This window comes from Etheostoma spectabile, chromosome 16 (assembly GCF_008692095.1).
Source record: "Etheostoma spectabile isolate EspeVRDwgs_2016 chromosome 16, UIUC_Espe_1.0, whole genome shotgun sequence".
In the NCBI taxonomy this organism is placed as follows: Eukaryota; Metazoa; Chordata; class Actinopteri; order Perciformes; family Percidae; genus Etheostoma; species Etheostoma spectabile.
In genome coordinates, this window is record NC_045748.1 from 9,603,548 (window position 1) to 9,617,517 (window position 13,970).

At 41.3% G+C, this 13,970-nt stretch overlaps 1 protein-coding gene across 1 annotated transcript in view; it reads right to left on the reverse strand.

Annotated features, from left to right (window-relative positions):
* Positions 1-3,413: 3,413 nt before the first annotated feature.
* The window catches only part of brap (BRCA1 associated protein), a 12,487-nt gene continuing 1,930 nt past the window's right edge, over positions 3,414-13,970 (reverse strand). The window contains exons 3-13 of the mRNA XM_032539166.1: positions 12,771-13,002; positions 12,100-12,289; positions 11,668-11,781; positions 10,657-10,805; positions 10,110-10,185; positions 9,853-9,991; positions 9,137-9,246; positions 8,974-9,063; positions 8,764-8,867; positions 7,800-7,939; positions 3,414-4,332 (exon numbers count right to left, since the gene is read on the reverse strand). Of these exons, the coding sequence (XP_032395057.1) occupies positions 4,115-4,332; positions 7,800-7,939; positions 8,764-8,867; positions 8,974-9,063; positions 9,137-9,246; positions 9,853-9,991; positions 10,110-10,185; positions 10,657-10,805; positions 11,668-11,781; positions 12,100-12,289; positions 12,771-13,002 (1,562 nt within the window). The 3' untranslated portion in view covers positions 3,414-4,114. The remainder of the gene's footprint in view (positions 4,333-7,799; positions 7,940-8,763; positions 8,868-8,973; positions 9,064-9,136; positions 9,247-9,852; positions 9,992-10,109; positions 10,186-10,656; positions 10,806-11,667; positions 11,782-12,099; positions 12,290-12,770; positions 13,003-13,970) is intronic.

The window sequence follows — 13,970 nt, forward strand, 5'->3', positions numbered from 1 at the left end:
CACACACACACACACACACACACACACACACACACACACACACACACACAATGTAACAGCACAGACTATACTAAGAAACTAAAAAACACTTTTCTGAAAACAAAGTTGCGTGTAAAGTGCCAGATGCTCTCTGGCACACGGGATATAAACTCCAGCTCGGTTTCTGCTGACTTTCCCCACTCTCCTCTTTATTAAAGGAACAGTTCAGCAATTTTGGGATAAACGCTTGTTTTCGTGCCGAGGAGAAGATCGATCCCACTCTCATATCAGTCTGTTTATTTTGAAGCATGAGATGGTTAGCTTAGCATATTAGCACAAAGATCAGAAACACAAGGAGACAGTGACAGTGCCATGCTAGCTGTTCCCCCCTGCTTCCAGTCTTTATGCTAAGCTAAGCTAACTGGTATCGTTCATCTCTGCTAACTAAAGAAAGCAAATATGTTTTTATAAAGGGTTGTCAGGTAAAAGTGAATCTCCTTTTTCTACCCGTCGAGTGTAAATGACCTTATGAGCCAATTAATAAAAACACAAGAGTTCTGAATTAAGGCCCCTCGGGTCCATCTAACACTCTCACATGAATAAAAGGTGTTCCCTAAGTAATGAATGCTCAAATACATTCAAAGAGTGAAAAGCGCCACCTGTTGCTTCATCTACACATGCACATCTGGATCAGGGTTGTACCTCTAAAGTGATATTGATCTCTCCAATGTTTTCAAAATATGATCAGTGCTTAGAATCTAGTTGAGGACAGATGTACAGGCATGACCTGGATCAGCGCTTCCCCACTTTTTAGCTTGCTTGTGGTGGAAGAAGTATATGGATCTGTAACTTTAGCGAAAGAAGCAATACTAAGCTGTAGAAATACTGCAACACAAGTAAAAGTCCTGCAGCCAAAAGCCTACTTTGGTACAACGGTTATTCTTCACACCGTTGTTGTCATACAATTGTTGCACTTCTGTGGCCAGGTTGGTTCAGTGGTAGAGCAGGCGCACACGCACTTTTAAGAGTTTTATGCCTCGACGCAGAGGTCTGGGGTTTGAATCCGACCTGTGATGATTTCCTGCATGTCTATTTATGCAACTGCGACACAGAATTTCCCTTTGGGGATCAATAAAGTATTTCTGATTTTGATTCCCCTTCTTTCTGTCAAAAATTAAAGGCTGAAAAAAGCCCCACAAATAATCTTAAAAAAACAATTGTTGCACTTCTACTGATCTGCCTCACTAACTGAATATTGAACTATACTGTGTGCAGGCTTTGTATTTCTTCTGTGTTTATGTTGCCTATTGTAGTTTTGTGTTGTACTGAATGTAAAATTGTATGTTGTCTTGCACGTTTATGCTTTATTCTTTGCCAGGTTGCCGTTGCAAATGAGATTCTCAACGGCCTACCTGGTTAAATAAAAAAATTGCAGCTAAATTTACTTATTTAAGGGCTGAAGATCTTCCACATCGATATTGTCTGTTTAATAATTTGCGCTGTACTGTGACTTTGTGTCTTTTATTCTGGTATTCAACCTGATTTTAATCACATTTCTTTTATATTGTTTTTAACTTTTATTTACTGTTCTTAATTTTTGCATTATGTGTACAGATTTTTTATATATAATTTTTAATAATGTGTTTGATGTTTTATGTAAAGTACTTTGAATTGCACTGCTGCTGAAAAGTGCTACACAAATAATGCCTTGCCTTAAAAGTATCCAAAGTAAAAGTACCAGTGCAGCTTTCTATTCATTACAGATGCACTAAAACGTAAGATGCTTTAAATGTTGCTGCTAACTATTTCTTTACAATAACCCTTTATAACTAGTGCTGAAACTAATATATTCTTATATTCGCTATATTCGTAATGGATTCATCTGCAATTTTTCTTGATTAATTGATTGTTTTCCCAAAGTGAGGCCATTCAATTTCTTGTTTTGTCCGACTAAAAGTCCAAAATTAGAAAATAATGTTTGGATACTTTACCTAATAAAAGAAACAATGAATACATTATCGATAGCTGCTGATTTGTTTTCTCTCAGTCAACTTTATTGTTGCAGCGCTAACTCTAACCATGTATCATGTATTATATAATGACCACATGTTCTGTATGTAGAATTGTATTCTGTAAAGTGACAAGTTACTACAACTGGAGTGAAAGTATAATATATTTTCCACAGATTTATTGTGGAATATAAGTTTAAAGAAGTAGCAAAAAATGTAAATACTCACCTAAAGTACAAGTACCACAAAATAGTACTTTAGTACAGTACTTGAGTAAATGTCACAAACTAGTTCAGCAGACTCGGGTAGGTGGGAGGAATGATCAGAAATATGCTAAAGTTTTCCCTTGATCTGCAAAATCCAAATCATAAATCCTATTTTTATAGTTTATAGTGGGGCTACAGTATTTCACAACCCTTTTATGTACTTCTTGGTAAAAACAGTGGTATTAATATAATTAATATATTACTTAATATATGATGTAACAGTTGAGCTCATCTTCCAGTTTTGGAGCAATAGGTGTGAGACGAAGGAATTCTTTAAAACTTTACCCTAGAACTTGCCTATCTGAAAAGAGTTTTTTCACACTCTGTGCAGTAAATGTATCTTGATGTAATATATAAACTATAGAATGTATTTGCTGCATGACTATGTAACTCACACTATGTAGTTCTTTTAAAAATTATCTTTGGAACATATTTTTTAGAAAGGCCTGACCAGGGATCTTTTATGCGACACATCTACACATATTGTTATGGCCTTGACTGTAATAATTGGTAATAATGTGATCATGTGGTGTGATCATAAAACTGATAATCATAAAAGAATAATGATAAAATCTTAGAGCAAGCTTTCAGAAGAAGTCGTGCGTTCCCCTTCAATGAATTCTTTGAAGAATAGGTTGCATTTTGCCTGTTAAAAGGTGTAACGGATGATTTATAAAACCGGTCAGCCATCTACAACGTAAATAGTCATGAAAATAAAAGGAAACGCATTGAATGACAAGGTTTGTCAAAACTTTTGGCCTGTACTGTGTATATATCTATATATCTATATACATAGCTATTGATAGATAGATAGATAGATAGATAGATAGATAGATAGATAGATAGATAGATAGATAGATAGATAGATAGATAGATAGATAGATATTTGTTTTGTATTGCTGGAGTCTGGATTAGAGGGTTTTTATATCCTGTATCAGAATTCTTGTTCAATACATTTCAATGAATGAATTTCCCCCTGTGGAACACGCCCTCCTGCTTGGGAATCACTGACCTAGATGGTAAAGGGTGAGCATGCTTCCTGCTCCTCCCCAAAAGGCTTCCCGTCAGTGGGCATGCGCTGGCTGCTGTCCCTGGACTTTCCAACAGCGATAAACTGCACGGATAAGGGACAAAAAGCAACGTGGCAAATCAACGAATTTCCTCCATCTCTGTTAATCTTTATCATCCTGAGTAGTGTTCAGTGTTAGTTTTGGAAAAGTAAAGAGAAATAACGTTTGGGGGGAGGGGGGGGGGGCGCACATTTTACTGAAGAATAGAGTCCAGCTGAAAATGATTTAGGAAAAACACAAGCTTCCTTTACACAAAGAAAACATTCTTGTACCAGCTTTGCTTTGCCAAATCTCTCACAATGTAAAAGAACAACACTTTGTTTTGAAGAAATGTAAAGATGTCAACTATTACACGGTATTAAACTGGGGAACACTGAACATAATAATTTTGATCAAATAAATGCCGCTTATGACCAAAAAAAAGATAATTTTTTTTTTAGATTTGGAAATACCTGAATATATTTACATCACACTGATGAAAAATATACTTAACAAACCACAAACAAGTGTTGCCTTTAAATGGCTGACCAATCCACCACCATGTTCCACCTTTCTTCCTGTGGAAGCCACATTAAGTAAAAGGTGGGAAATTGTGCAGGTAAATCTCATCCCTATTTAATCGTTCTTCGAGAGGATAAGCGTCAAGTCTTTATTTCTCCTCCGAGTGCTTTCTGGGGAACCACAACAACGGAGACGCGTGTGAACGAAAAGGACAAAGCTCAGCCACGTGGCCACGCCGAGAGGCTGCGAAAGTTTCTAGCATGTCCCAGTAGACCTTAAAACCTGCGGCCTACTTCCTCTTCCTGCCCCGGCCTCTCCTGCCCCTGGCGGAGGACGGGCCGGCGCCGGCGTCGTCCGACGGGCTGGCTCCGATGTTGATCTGTCCCTCCTGGATTTCACTGCGGGCCTCCGGGGGGAGGTGTTCAATCTGCTGCTGCGTTTCCAGATAAAACATCACGTCTCTCAGCTGCTCCTTCAGTTCCGCTATTGCCTCGTCCTTACATTCACCTACAGGGACACAATAGACAATAAACAGGCGGTAAGTAGACTGTAAGGGAGAAGACATACTTGCTACGTACCGTATCTGTGAATTGTCCTTAAAGTGTTACTCTTTGTGCCTTTTAATTTCAACTCGGAGACAAATAAAAGTTATTTGAATTGAACTTTTACAGATGGAGAATAAAACTACCATCACATTTTAAGAGGATATGCTGAACTTGTTAGCAAAAAGTTGTTAATTTTCTACATCCGGCAGTCACAGTGCAACATGGTGATTCATCAGGAGTCTTTGTGTGTGTGTGTCACCTGATGAATGTCAGTCCATTATTCTCTGTCTTTCAGTTGTTTTTGTCTCTACCGACGCCTGAGGGAAGTGTCTGTCTCTTTAGCTGCTAAATGCTCCACTATGTTCACCAGCTGGTCCCAAACCGAGTCTGTCTGCTGTTTGCTGCTGAGCAGGTAGTGTTCAGTGGCTTTTTGCATCTTTTTCTCTGAAAATGTTGCTATGAGAGCGCTGGGAGATAAGCAAAACAGTCAAGTTGTGGACCCGACAGACAAAGGGCTGAAACTCGCTGTAAAGCTCTGTAAAAGCCGAGAGGAGCTGCAGATTCACGTAGTTACATTATCATTTGGCACATTAGTAAAATGACTGATGGATGTGCAGCTCCCTTAACTTGTAAACCCAAGACAATAGTGAAAACTATTTGCTTTACAACACTTAAATGTGCAATAGAATGTATATACTACGCCCATACTTTGATATATTTGTGGCGACTCACCACAATATCAACATTGAGCGGCCACATATTGATTTTCTTTATTTTTACTTTCTAAAATGGGTCAAATGTTACTGTAGAGTGGAACCTACGAGAAATATGCTGATGTATGTCACAGCTAGCCTCAGGGGTGTGACCACCACACAGCTGTGTGAACATCCTGTCTGTAAAAGTGACTTAAATAAACATTTAGGCTTACATACAGATTAGAAAGGCTGTGCAAAGAGAGCAGAAACATACAAGCATAAATGATAATTAAACATGCATTAAATCAAAAATACCTATACCTACAGGTGAGTTAGTGTAAACCATCTAAACAACAGACAGCCATTTAAGCACCGGTGGACCTGAACTGTCAGATGTTGAATATCCAGGCTGTAAAAACAGAGTAGTGTGAGCCGTGGTGCCCGAGGAGAAGTAGTACTTACATCCTGTGCTTCTGGGCTAAACCCAAGATGGTGAAATACTCCAACTGGTGAAGTGGCGTAGACTTTCAGGGAAATGCTCCAAAATACATAAAGAGAAGCGGCTGAAGCAATCAATAACTCTGTAGCTGCCATGTCACATCGCATGGATGTTAATCCGGTCTTACTGTACGGATGTTATTGGCAAAACTGCAGCATACAGATCGTCATCTGATTTTTTAACACTTGTTTTTAACATTATCTTAATTTAGCTGACGCTTTTATCCAAAGCGACTTCCAATAAGTGCATTCAACCAAGGAGGAATGATGCAAAAGTACTTTTACGTTCTGACCCTTCGTTTACACAACAACGGGGTTTTGGGGGCCTGCAAACGAAAACTTTTGAAACCAGGTTTGAAACCAGGTTTGAAACCAGGTTCTAGAGTAAAATCTTTTGAATATGCAACTCCAGCATCGCAGTGTAAACTACCAAAACTGGTCTCTGTGGAGCCAGAACCAGAGAAATGAAGCAATCTCACCCCCACCCACGCCTCACCTCCCAGTGAAGGTGGACCTCGGCCGTCCATTCAAAACGATGTCGTCAAAAACTTTTTTTTAAATTTCACGATTTTGGTGTGACCGTTGGCACAATCACATGGAAGTAATACATTTGCTTCAAATAAGTCAAACTACAAAGTGCCACATGTAATAATATAATATAACAATATAACCATAAAACCATAATCACTTAAGCTTTATTTAGATGGTGACACAGAGGAAGAGCCAACTTGGTGAAGCTGCTTTGTTAGGAAAGTTCTGATATGACACTTTAGCTTTTAAATGAAAGAATAATGGATTTCCACGTGCTGCCCAGAACAAGTAACCTTGCTCAGCTTTGTAGTAAGACATATCTAAATATCTTCCGTGCAATGCAACAGACACAGCATGGACTTATTCACACAAGTGTTCACTTAACCTGAGTCAGCTAAACCAAGCAAGCAGTGTAACCACAACATCCCTGGACTAAGCACTGACTACACTCAATAAATCACACGTTAATGCAAGTGAACAGGAAACTTGGGATCACAGCGCTCAGACTGACTCCAAGAGGACAGCGTATACACAGTTGTGGTTATATTTGTTTGGTTATCAGTGTGGAATGTTTTTAAAGAAGAAGAAGAAAAAAAAAAAAAAGCTGTGGGTTAAACTTTCAAATCCCTCTTATCAAAAGAAGTTAAATGGCGCAACCTGCGTGTGTCTCTTCCACATAAACAGAGAGCAACTGCGTTGTGGAACATCTGTTTTAACTTTCCGCATCCTGATAGCTGAAGGAAAAATACAGGTACGTCTGAACCATAGGCCTTAAATTTCCATTAAAATCTCTAGTGTATGCTGACATTAACATCGCCCTCAGGCAAAGTCGTGAAATGTCAGTATTTATGCCGCCTAACAAAGTATCTTTTACTGTCGACCTGACGATAAATAGACATGACTTTACTATGAAGTCTTCCTTTAACTTTGTCCACGTCCTGTCTACCTCCAGCAGCGCTTTGTTTATGATATGCAAATATGACTGTATAAATGAGGAAGTACTTTCTTACTGCCGGCCCCAGATACCAAAATAATCCATCTACCTTTAGGCACATATGGCCTTTGCTCTCTAGGAATATTTTCTGAATGTCTAACAGCATTCAACAAATTCCTGTTGTGTATCCCTCCTGCGCATACCTTATGCTCTGGATTCTTCAGCCTGACCAAGCCGCAACCTCCAGGTCTGAAAAGTGAAGTGAAGCCAATGCTGAACCTCTTATAGCTAAGCTCACCCTTCATGACGTACAGCACTTTGAGCTTCACGTCAGAAACATACGGGTAAAGTCACGGAGAAAAAGTCCTTTATTTATACAGTTTAAAGTGTAAGGTTGCTTTTGCACCTGAGCTGTTTGGTCCGCTTAAAATGAACCTGGCTCGTTTGGGGTGGTGTGAAAGCTCATTCAAACTCTGGTGTGGACCAAACAACCAAACTCTGGTCTGCTTTAAAACAGGGGTCTCTGTTCACTTCCAAGTGCTTCCGAGTTTGGTCTACTTTAGGTAAGAGCGTGCATCGACCCATATACAGAAAGTGAACCAAAGAAAATTGTGTGTACTAGAGAAAGAAATGGAGAAAAAGAAACCAGCATGCTACCGTGTCCAGTCCACAGTGTGCTGTAGGAGGGCCCTTTGTGTTGTGATGGTGATTAGCAAAATTATTAAAAACGATTAATACTTATTTATCAGTTATCGTGATCTCCTCACTCACCGGTCTCTTTCGCCTTGCGTTCCTCCTCTGCCAGCTTGGCCTGCAGCTGCACCTGATTGGCTCTCAGACAGCGGTTCATCTCCTGCTCCTCCTTCAGCTCCTGGGTCAGCTTCAAGACTCGACTGTTCAACTGGGTGCACCTGAACACACAAACACAGAATCAGCTGTATGGTGGCAAGCTCCCGACAAAATCTGAACTACAGTTTACTAGGGGTGCACCGATCCTAATCGGCCCCCATACTGACAAAATAGCTTATATAAAAAAAACTAACAAAATAGTTCGTTTTTTTCCCTCCGTCGCAGCACATCCTACGTCATTTGTCAGCAGCACGTGTGTCGCATGCTGGAGGAGTTGAGTTAACCATTCAAATAAAATCATCTTAACAATGTGAACCAGGGTGCACAATGCCAAAGCCCTGAAATGTCACACCCATCTAATAACTTGTTAATTAAACCTGGTCTTTTCCTGTTTTGACATGTCAAACTGTCTGCTTGGAAATAGGTCTATTGTTGCACAGAAATTCTTATACCAGTTAAATCACATAGGATGTTCCAACCCACTTGAGGACCTACAGTATGCTTTATTGTCCAGAAAAGGTTGAATTCTGGGGAATGAGATTCTGGGAATTCTGTTGAGGTTTTTCCCCAGGGACTTCTTGGAAAAGGGAGTGTACTTTTTTTGGTCAAATACCATAGAATATTGTATGTGCAGACTCATACAATGACAAGCATTGTGTTTTTATTCCCACCTGATAAGTGTACCTTTAACATGAATTGATGTTTTAGTAAATATCAAATATACTAACAAACCAAAAAACAAAAAACAACCAAAAAATCTGAATCAGAATTCACACAATTAGAATCAATGTCATATTCACAAGAAAATGTTGATATGATTAGACAACCTTCAACTCTGTAATTGACAAAAAAAATGAATGTAACACAACGAAAGTGGCAGTCTTACTTCTTCTCTATGACCTGCTTGTCTTTGCTTATTTCTCCGAACCGTCGCTCCAAGTTATCACAACGCTCCAGAGTCTCCTTAAATTTGGCCTTCATGTTGTTTATCTGTTAAAAGACATGTGTGTGTAGAAAATAATCAGAAAAAGATGCAAGAACACTTCTTAAAAGACTTAAAAGACTTGAAGCCTGTATTGTTTCTAGCACTCAGTACCTCCTCAGCGGTCTCCTTCTCCAGATGAACGATCTTATTCTCCCAGAAAATCCTCTGAGACTCCAGTTGACTCGTCAGCAGGTACGAGTACTGCAGACATGGAGAATGATTTAATACATTTTGTGTTGATTTAGCAAACTAAGCATCGAAAGCAAGTGCTTACCTCCAGTTGAAGTCCGTCAATTTTCTCAGCGTGGCAGATGTCTCCCTCGCACTCGTACTGCACCATCTTCCCGTCGGTCTTACTGGCCACCAGCCGGTGCACGTAGTTATCTAGAACCACAAAGACCACCACGGGCTCGTCGGTTAGGGGAACGAAGAGTACCCAAACATGAGTTTAAAGGTGGTCCATTGCATGAGATCAATTAGTCAACAGATAATTGATATTGAGGAAAGAAATATAAATTTATTAAGGCAAAAATGCACCCTTAACTTGAGGATGATTAGCTGCTTTTTACTGTTTTATCATTGTGCCCCCCCAACTGCTTGGGGCGCCTTTCTCTGACATTTCCCCATTTGTGCACGTATAGGACCTGAGCATGTGTGTGTATTTCAGGCCTGTGTGTAGTGTGTTCTAACAACAGAGTGACATTTTTTTTGTAATTGTAATTTCCCCACTGAAGATCAATAAAAAGTATTAAAAACAAAATTAAAAAAAGGTTATCTTCTGCCCTCTAGTGGCCAGAAGTGCTTTATGCTGCTTTAATAGCCATATATTTTTGCTCTTAAAGATGTAATCTTGCAAATCACCATCACCACCCTTAACTAGCAACATATGCCTGTTCATCTACACACACCAACCCACACACCCACCCACAAACACACACACACACACACACACACACACACACACAGTCACAACCACACAAAATCCTGTACCTCCTGCGTAGTCCCAAACACGGTGGTTGGTGAGCTGCATAGCGTAAGTATGCTGCGTTTCCTCAAAGTGCTTATAGGCATGCCGGCTGACGTAGCGCCCACAACCGATGTGGCCGCAGATCAAACAAATCCACAGGTTCTACAGAGGGGAAAAAATTGCATGTGGGGTGAGCAAAAAAAGGTTAATTAAAAGCTAAATCAATTACAGAAGCAGATCCAGTACCAGGTAAAGAGCTACGCAGACTGATATCAGTTACCTCCTGCACTCCACACTCAAAGCACTTGTTCTCTTCAACTGGTTCTGGTGTTTGACAGTATCTACACACAGGACACCTGCAAACAGAGCCAAACACATTCATCTATTGTGACACGTGTGTGTTCAGTGGTCCTTTGTGAAACAGAAGAATACACGCAAAGAGGAGGACAAAGACAAACATCCCGTGACATGAAGCCTGGAGAAATGACCAGTGGACTAAGAATCAGGTGAGAGAGCACCGAGCATGGGATTCTGTCATCAGTGAGAAGGTTCCTTTGTATACCAGGTTGTAAACCAGTCCTATATTTACACTAAATATCACCAACGGTTGCATATATCCAGTAGGAGTGTCAGCACTTAAGATAAACCCAAAGCAGATGGACAGCAGTGCGTTTTAGTCAGATCATAGGTAGAAAAAAGGTCAGAAATAAGCTCATTTGAAAGGTAACATCACGTAGGAAACACAGTACAGCGTGGTAATTCCAGTGTGTGTGTGTGTGTATGTGTGTGTGTGTGTGTGTGTGTGTGTGTGTGTGTGTACAACTCACGAGGCATCTTCCCACCGCTGGAGACACTGGCTGTGAAAGCTGTGGTTGCAGAGAGTGGTGAGGATGCCGTTAACCGACTCGTCCATTCTCTCCAGGCACACGGTGCACTTTGGCAGCTCGGTGAGCTCCATCACCGGCAGACTGGCTCCCTGAGGAGGGGGGGGAGGGAGGGTTAGGGGGAGGGGGAGGGTGGGGGGGAGAGTGAGTCAGAGGAAAAAGGGGAGGAGATAAGAGAAAGGAAACTATTTAGGATCAAATGTAACCAGTTTTCACTCATTTCTTCCTATATTGCGGCACCAGTTTTTGGTTACATTGGTCACCGTAGACATCAATCAGTCAACTTTTATTTCTATAACTCTTTACTGCAACCAGCAGGTGTTCAAAGTGCAATACATCAAGGACCAAGAATAAAAACATAACGTACAGTAAAACCAGAAAAGGTTACATAAAAGCAGGAGGAAGAAAGGGAAATACCACTATTTTATTTATTGTATTTGAAGTCATTCTAAATAAATATGTTTTCATATTGTAAATTTAAAAAAAGAGTCTGTAATAGGTTGAATGTCAGGGGGTAATCTGTTCTCGAGGCAGCAACTGCAAAAGCACGATCCCCCCACAGTTTGTACCTCGACCTTAGGACTTCAAAAAATTCAAAGGGTTAAAATATCGGAAAAATATGCCAGGGCCAAGCTATTAATGGCCTTAAAAACAAAAATTAAAATCTTTAAGTCGATTCCAAAAACCACCGGGAGCCAATGGAGAGAGTAAAGAATGGGAGAGGCATTGGATAAAAATGGTTATCTTCATTAATGATTCCGACGACTACTTTCTCAACTAATCAATTTGTTGTTTGGTCGACAAAATAATAAAGTAGTCAAAAAGAAAAGCCCAAGGTGCCGTGTTCAAATGTCTTGTTTTGTCCGACAAAAACCCAAAAGACATTTAGCTTACAAATGGCAGTAAAAAAATGAAAGAATAAATTGGGAAATCTATTCTTTTGGGTACATTTACCTCGTCAGACCTTATAACCTCCGCCCGCTCCACATAGACCATTTGGCACACTGCGTCCTCTATGGAGTTGAACTGGCGGCCATTACACGCTGTGTAAAAACTGTCTGCGTCTGCCTACAATAAGAAAGAGATAAAAGCAAAAAAGGAAAAAAGCAGCATCAAGTCAGATGGTGACTAAAGTCAGAAATAGAGGCACAAACTTCCACAGGAAAGCCAAAAACTGTGTAAATTGTAATTTCCCAAAGGAGATCAACAAAGAGTATATATGTGTGTGTGTGTGTGTGTGTGTGTGTATGTATGTATATACAGTATATATAAGCATAGATCATCCGATTGTTTTACAACACTTCCCTCCTAAAAACTAAAAATGTTTTAGGTTTAAAAAAAAGAAAAAAACATAACCTAAAAAATGTAGGATGATTATGCTCTTACCTGTGTACAGAACTTAATCAGGACCATGTACTGGTTAGGGGTCGGGTCCCTTATGATCTTCATATGCTCCATGACATCATTAAAAGGGGCCAAGAGCTTCATGAGGTCATGGCTGGTCATGGTCGCGGGGACAGTCAGGATGCACACCATAGCGCTGCGTCTTACGTCCTCTGTCAGTGACGTCATTTTGCTACAAAAGAAAACAGCCATACTGAAACAGCAGATACAGGTTGGATCTCATAGCCCTTGGATTACCTCCTTGACTTCTCCACTTGCCGCCTTTCCTTGTGTCTTAGTCCCTCCCATTGAGGACGCATGGGAGAGACGCGAGGAAATCACGGGAGGAGAGAGGCAACGAGAAAATGGGTTTTAAAGGGATGAGACGATCTGTCCTCTAAAGCGTCATGTGAATTCATCAGCATTTGGGCCTTCGGCTGCACAGTTTCCAGGAAGGCTGCTCTTACGCATCCTGGCTCATGGCTCCTCAGAGATCCGCCCTCAATGCTCGGTCTTCGGGGCAGGAATAAGAGCTTTGACACGCCCTTCACCAAGGAGTGACAGACCAACTTCCAATTCAGCCGAGGAAGGAGGAGTCGAGGAGCGATCAAATCAGGGTTATGAGATGCAGCCAAGGCCTGAAACAATGAGTAAACATGTGAGATGGGACTCACTTGGTCTTGTAGAGGTGCATGATGCCATGGACGATCTCCACGGACGGGTTTCCGCTGAAGAAAGAGATCTGGTCCGGCAGCTGCTTGGAGGGGGAGGCAGGGGTAGCGCCTGTCGCCTCGTTGGTGTCCTGCAAAGCCTCAGTGCCGTCCAGACCGTCTGCTTCAGTCTGCGCAGCCAGAGGTCCGCTGTCCGGCTCGGATGAACCACCAGGGTCTTGGCCTCCTCCCTTATCTACAATGAAAATATAACGGTTTCATCATTTGATGCATTTTAAGAATTACACTGGCAATTTTCTAGTTTCTTGTCAATGTAAACCAGAGGTCAGCAACCTTTTATTTTAATTTAAAGATTTACATTTATTTTTTAACACAAAACATACAACCCACAACATGGACACATCTGAACCCCCCCCACTCGCCATCACCCCCTCCGTAAATAAAATCCAAGACAAAATAAAATAATAGCCAAAATATACACTGATTAAAAACACAACATAATAGCTGTAAACCAATTAAATACATATTATGTACATATGCTAACACCGTAAGCACATTGCATACATCTATCCCCAGTACATGACAGCCTTTAATAGGAAGTGCCATTTTAAAATGTTCTTTTTGTGTAGTCTCGCTTTGCCGGACCCTCCTCCACAGCGCTGGAGTCAAACAAGACTCCAAGGGATTTCAACTCCTTCACTTGGGGGTAAGGACTCATTCCCTGCCTGGAGAAGGCACTCCATCGGTTTCCTGCTGAGAACCATGGCCTCAGATTTAGAGGTGCTGATCCTCATCCCAGCCGCTTCACACTCGGCTGCAAACCGACCCAGTGAGTGCTGAAGGTCACAGACCGATGATGCCATCCGGACCACATCATCCGCAAAGAGCAGCGATGAGATTGTGAGCCCACCAAACTGCAACCCCTCCCCGCCCCGACTACGCCACAATATCCTGTCCATGAATACTAAAACCCTCACCTGGAACGAGTCTGACTTACTGCCGATCATACATGCTGGTCATACAGAGATTGGATGGCCCTGAGAAGGGACCCCCTCACCCCATACTCCCGCAGCACTTCCCACTGTATCTCCCGGGGGACCCGGTCATACGCCTTCTCCAGATCCACCAAACACATGTAGACTGGTTGGGCATACTCCCAGGCTCCTTCCAGGATCCTTGCGAGAGTAAAGATCTGATCCGTTG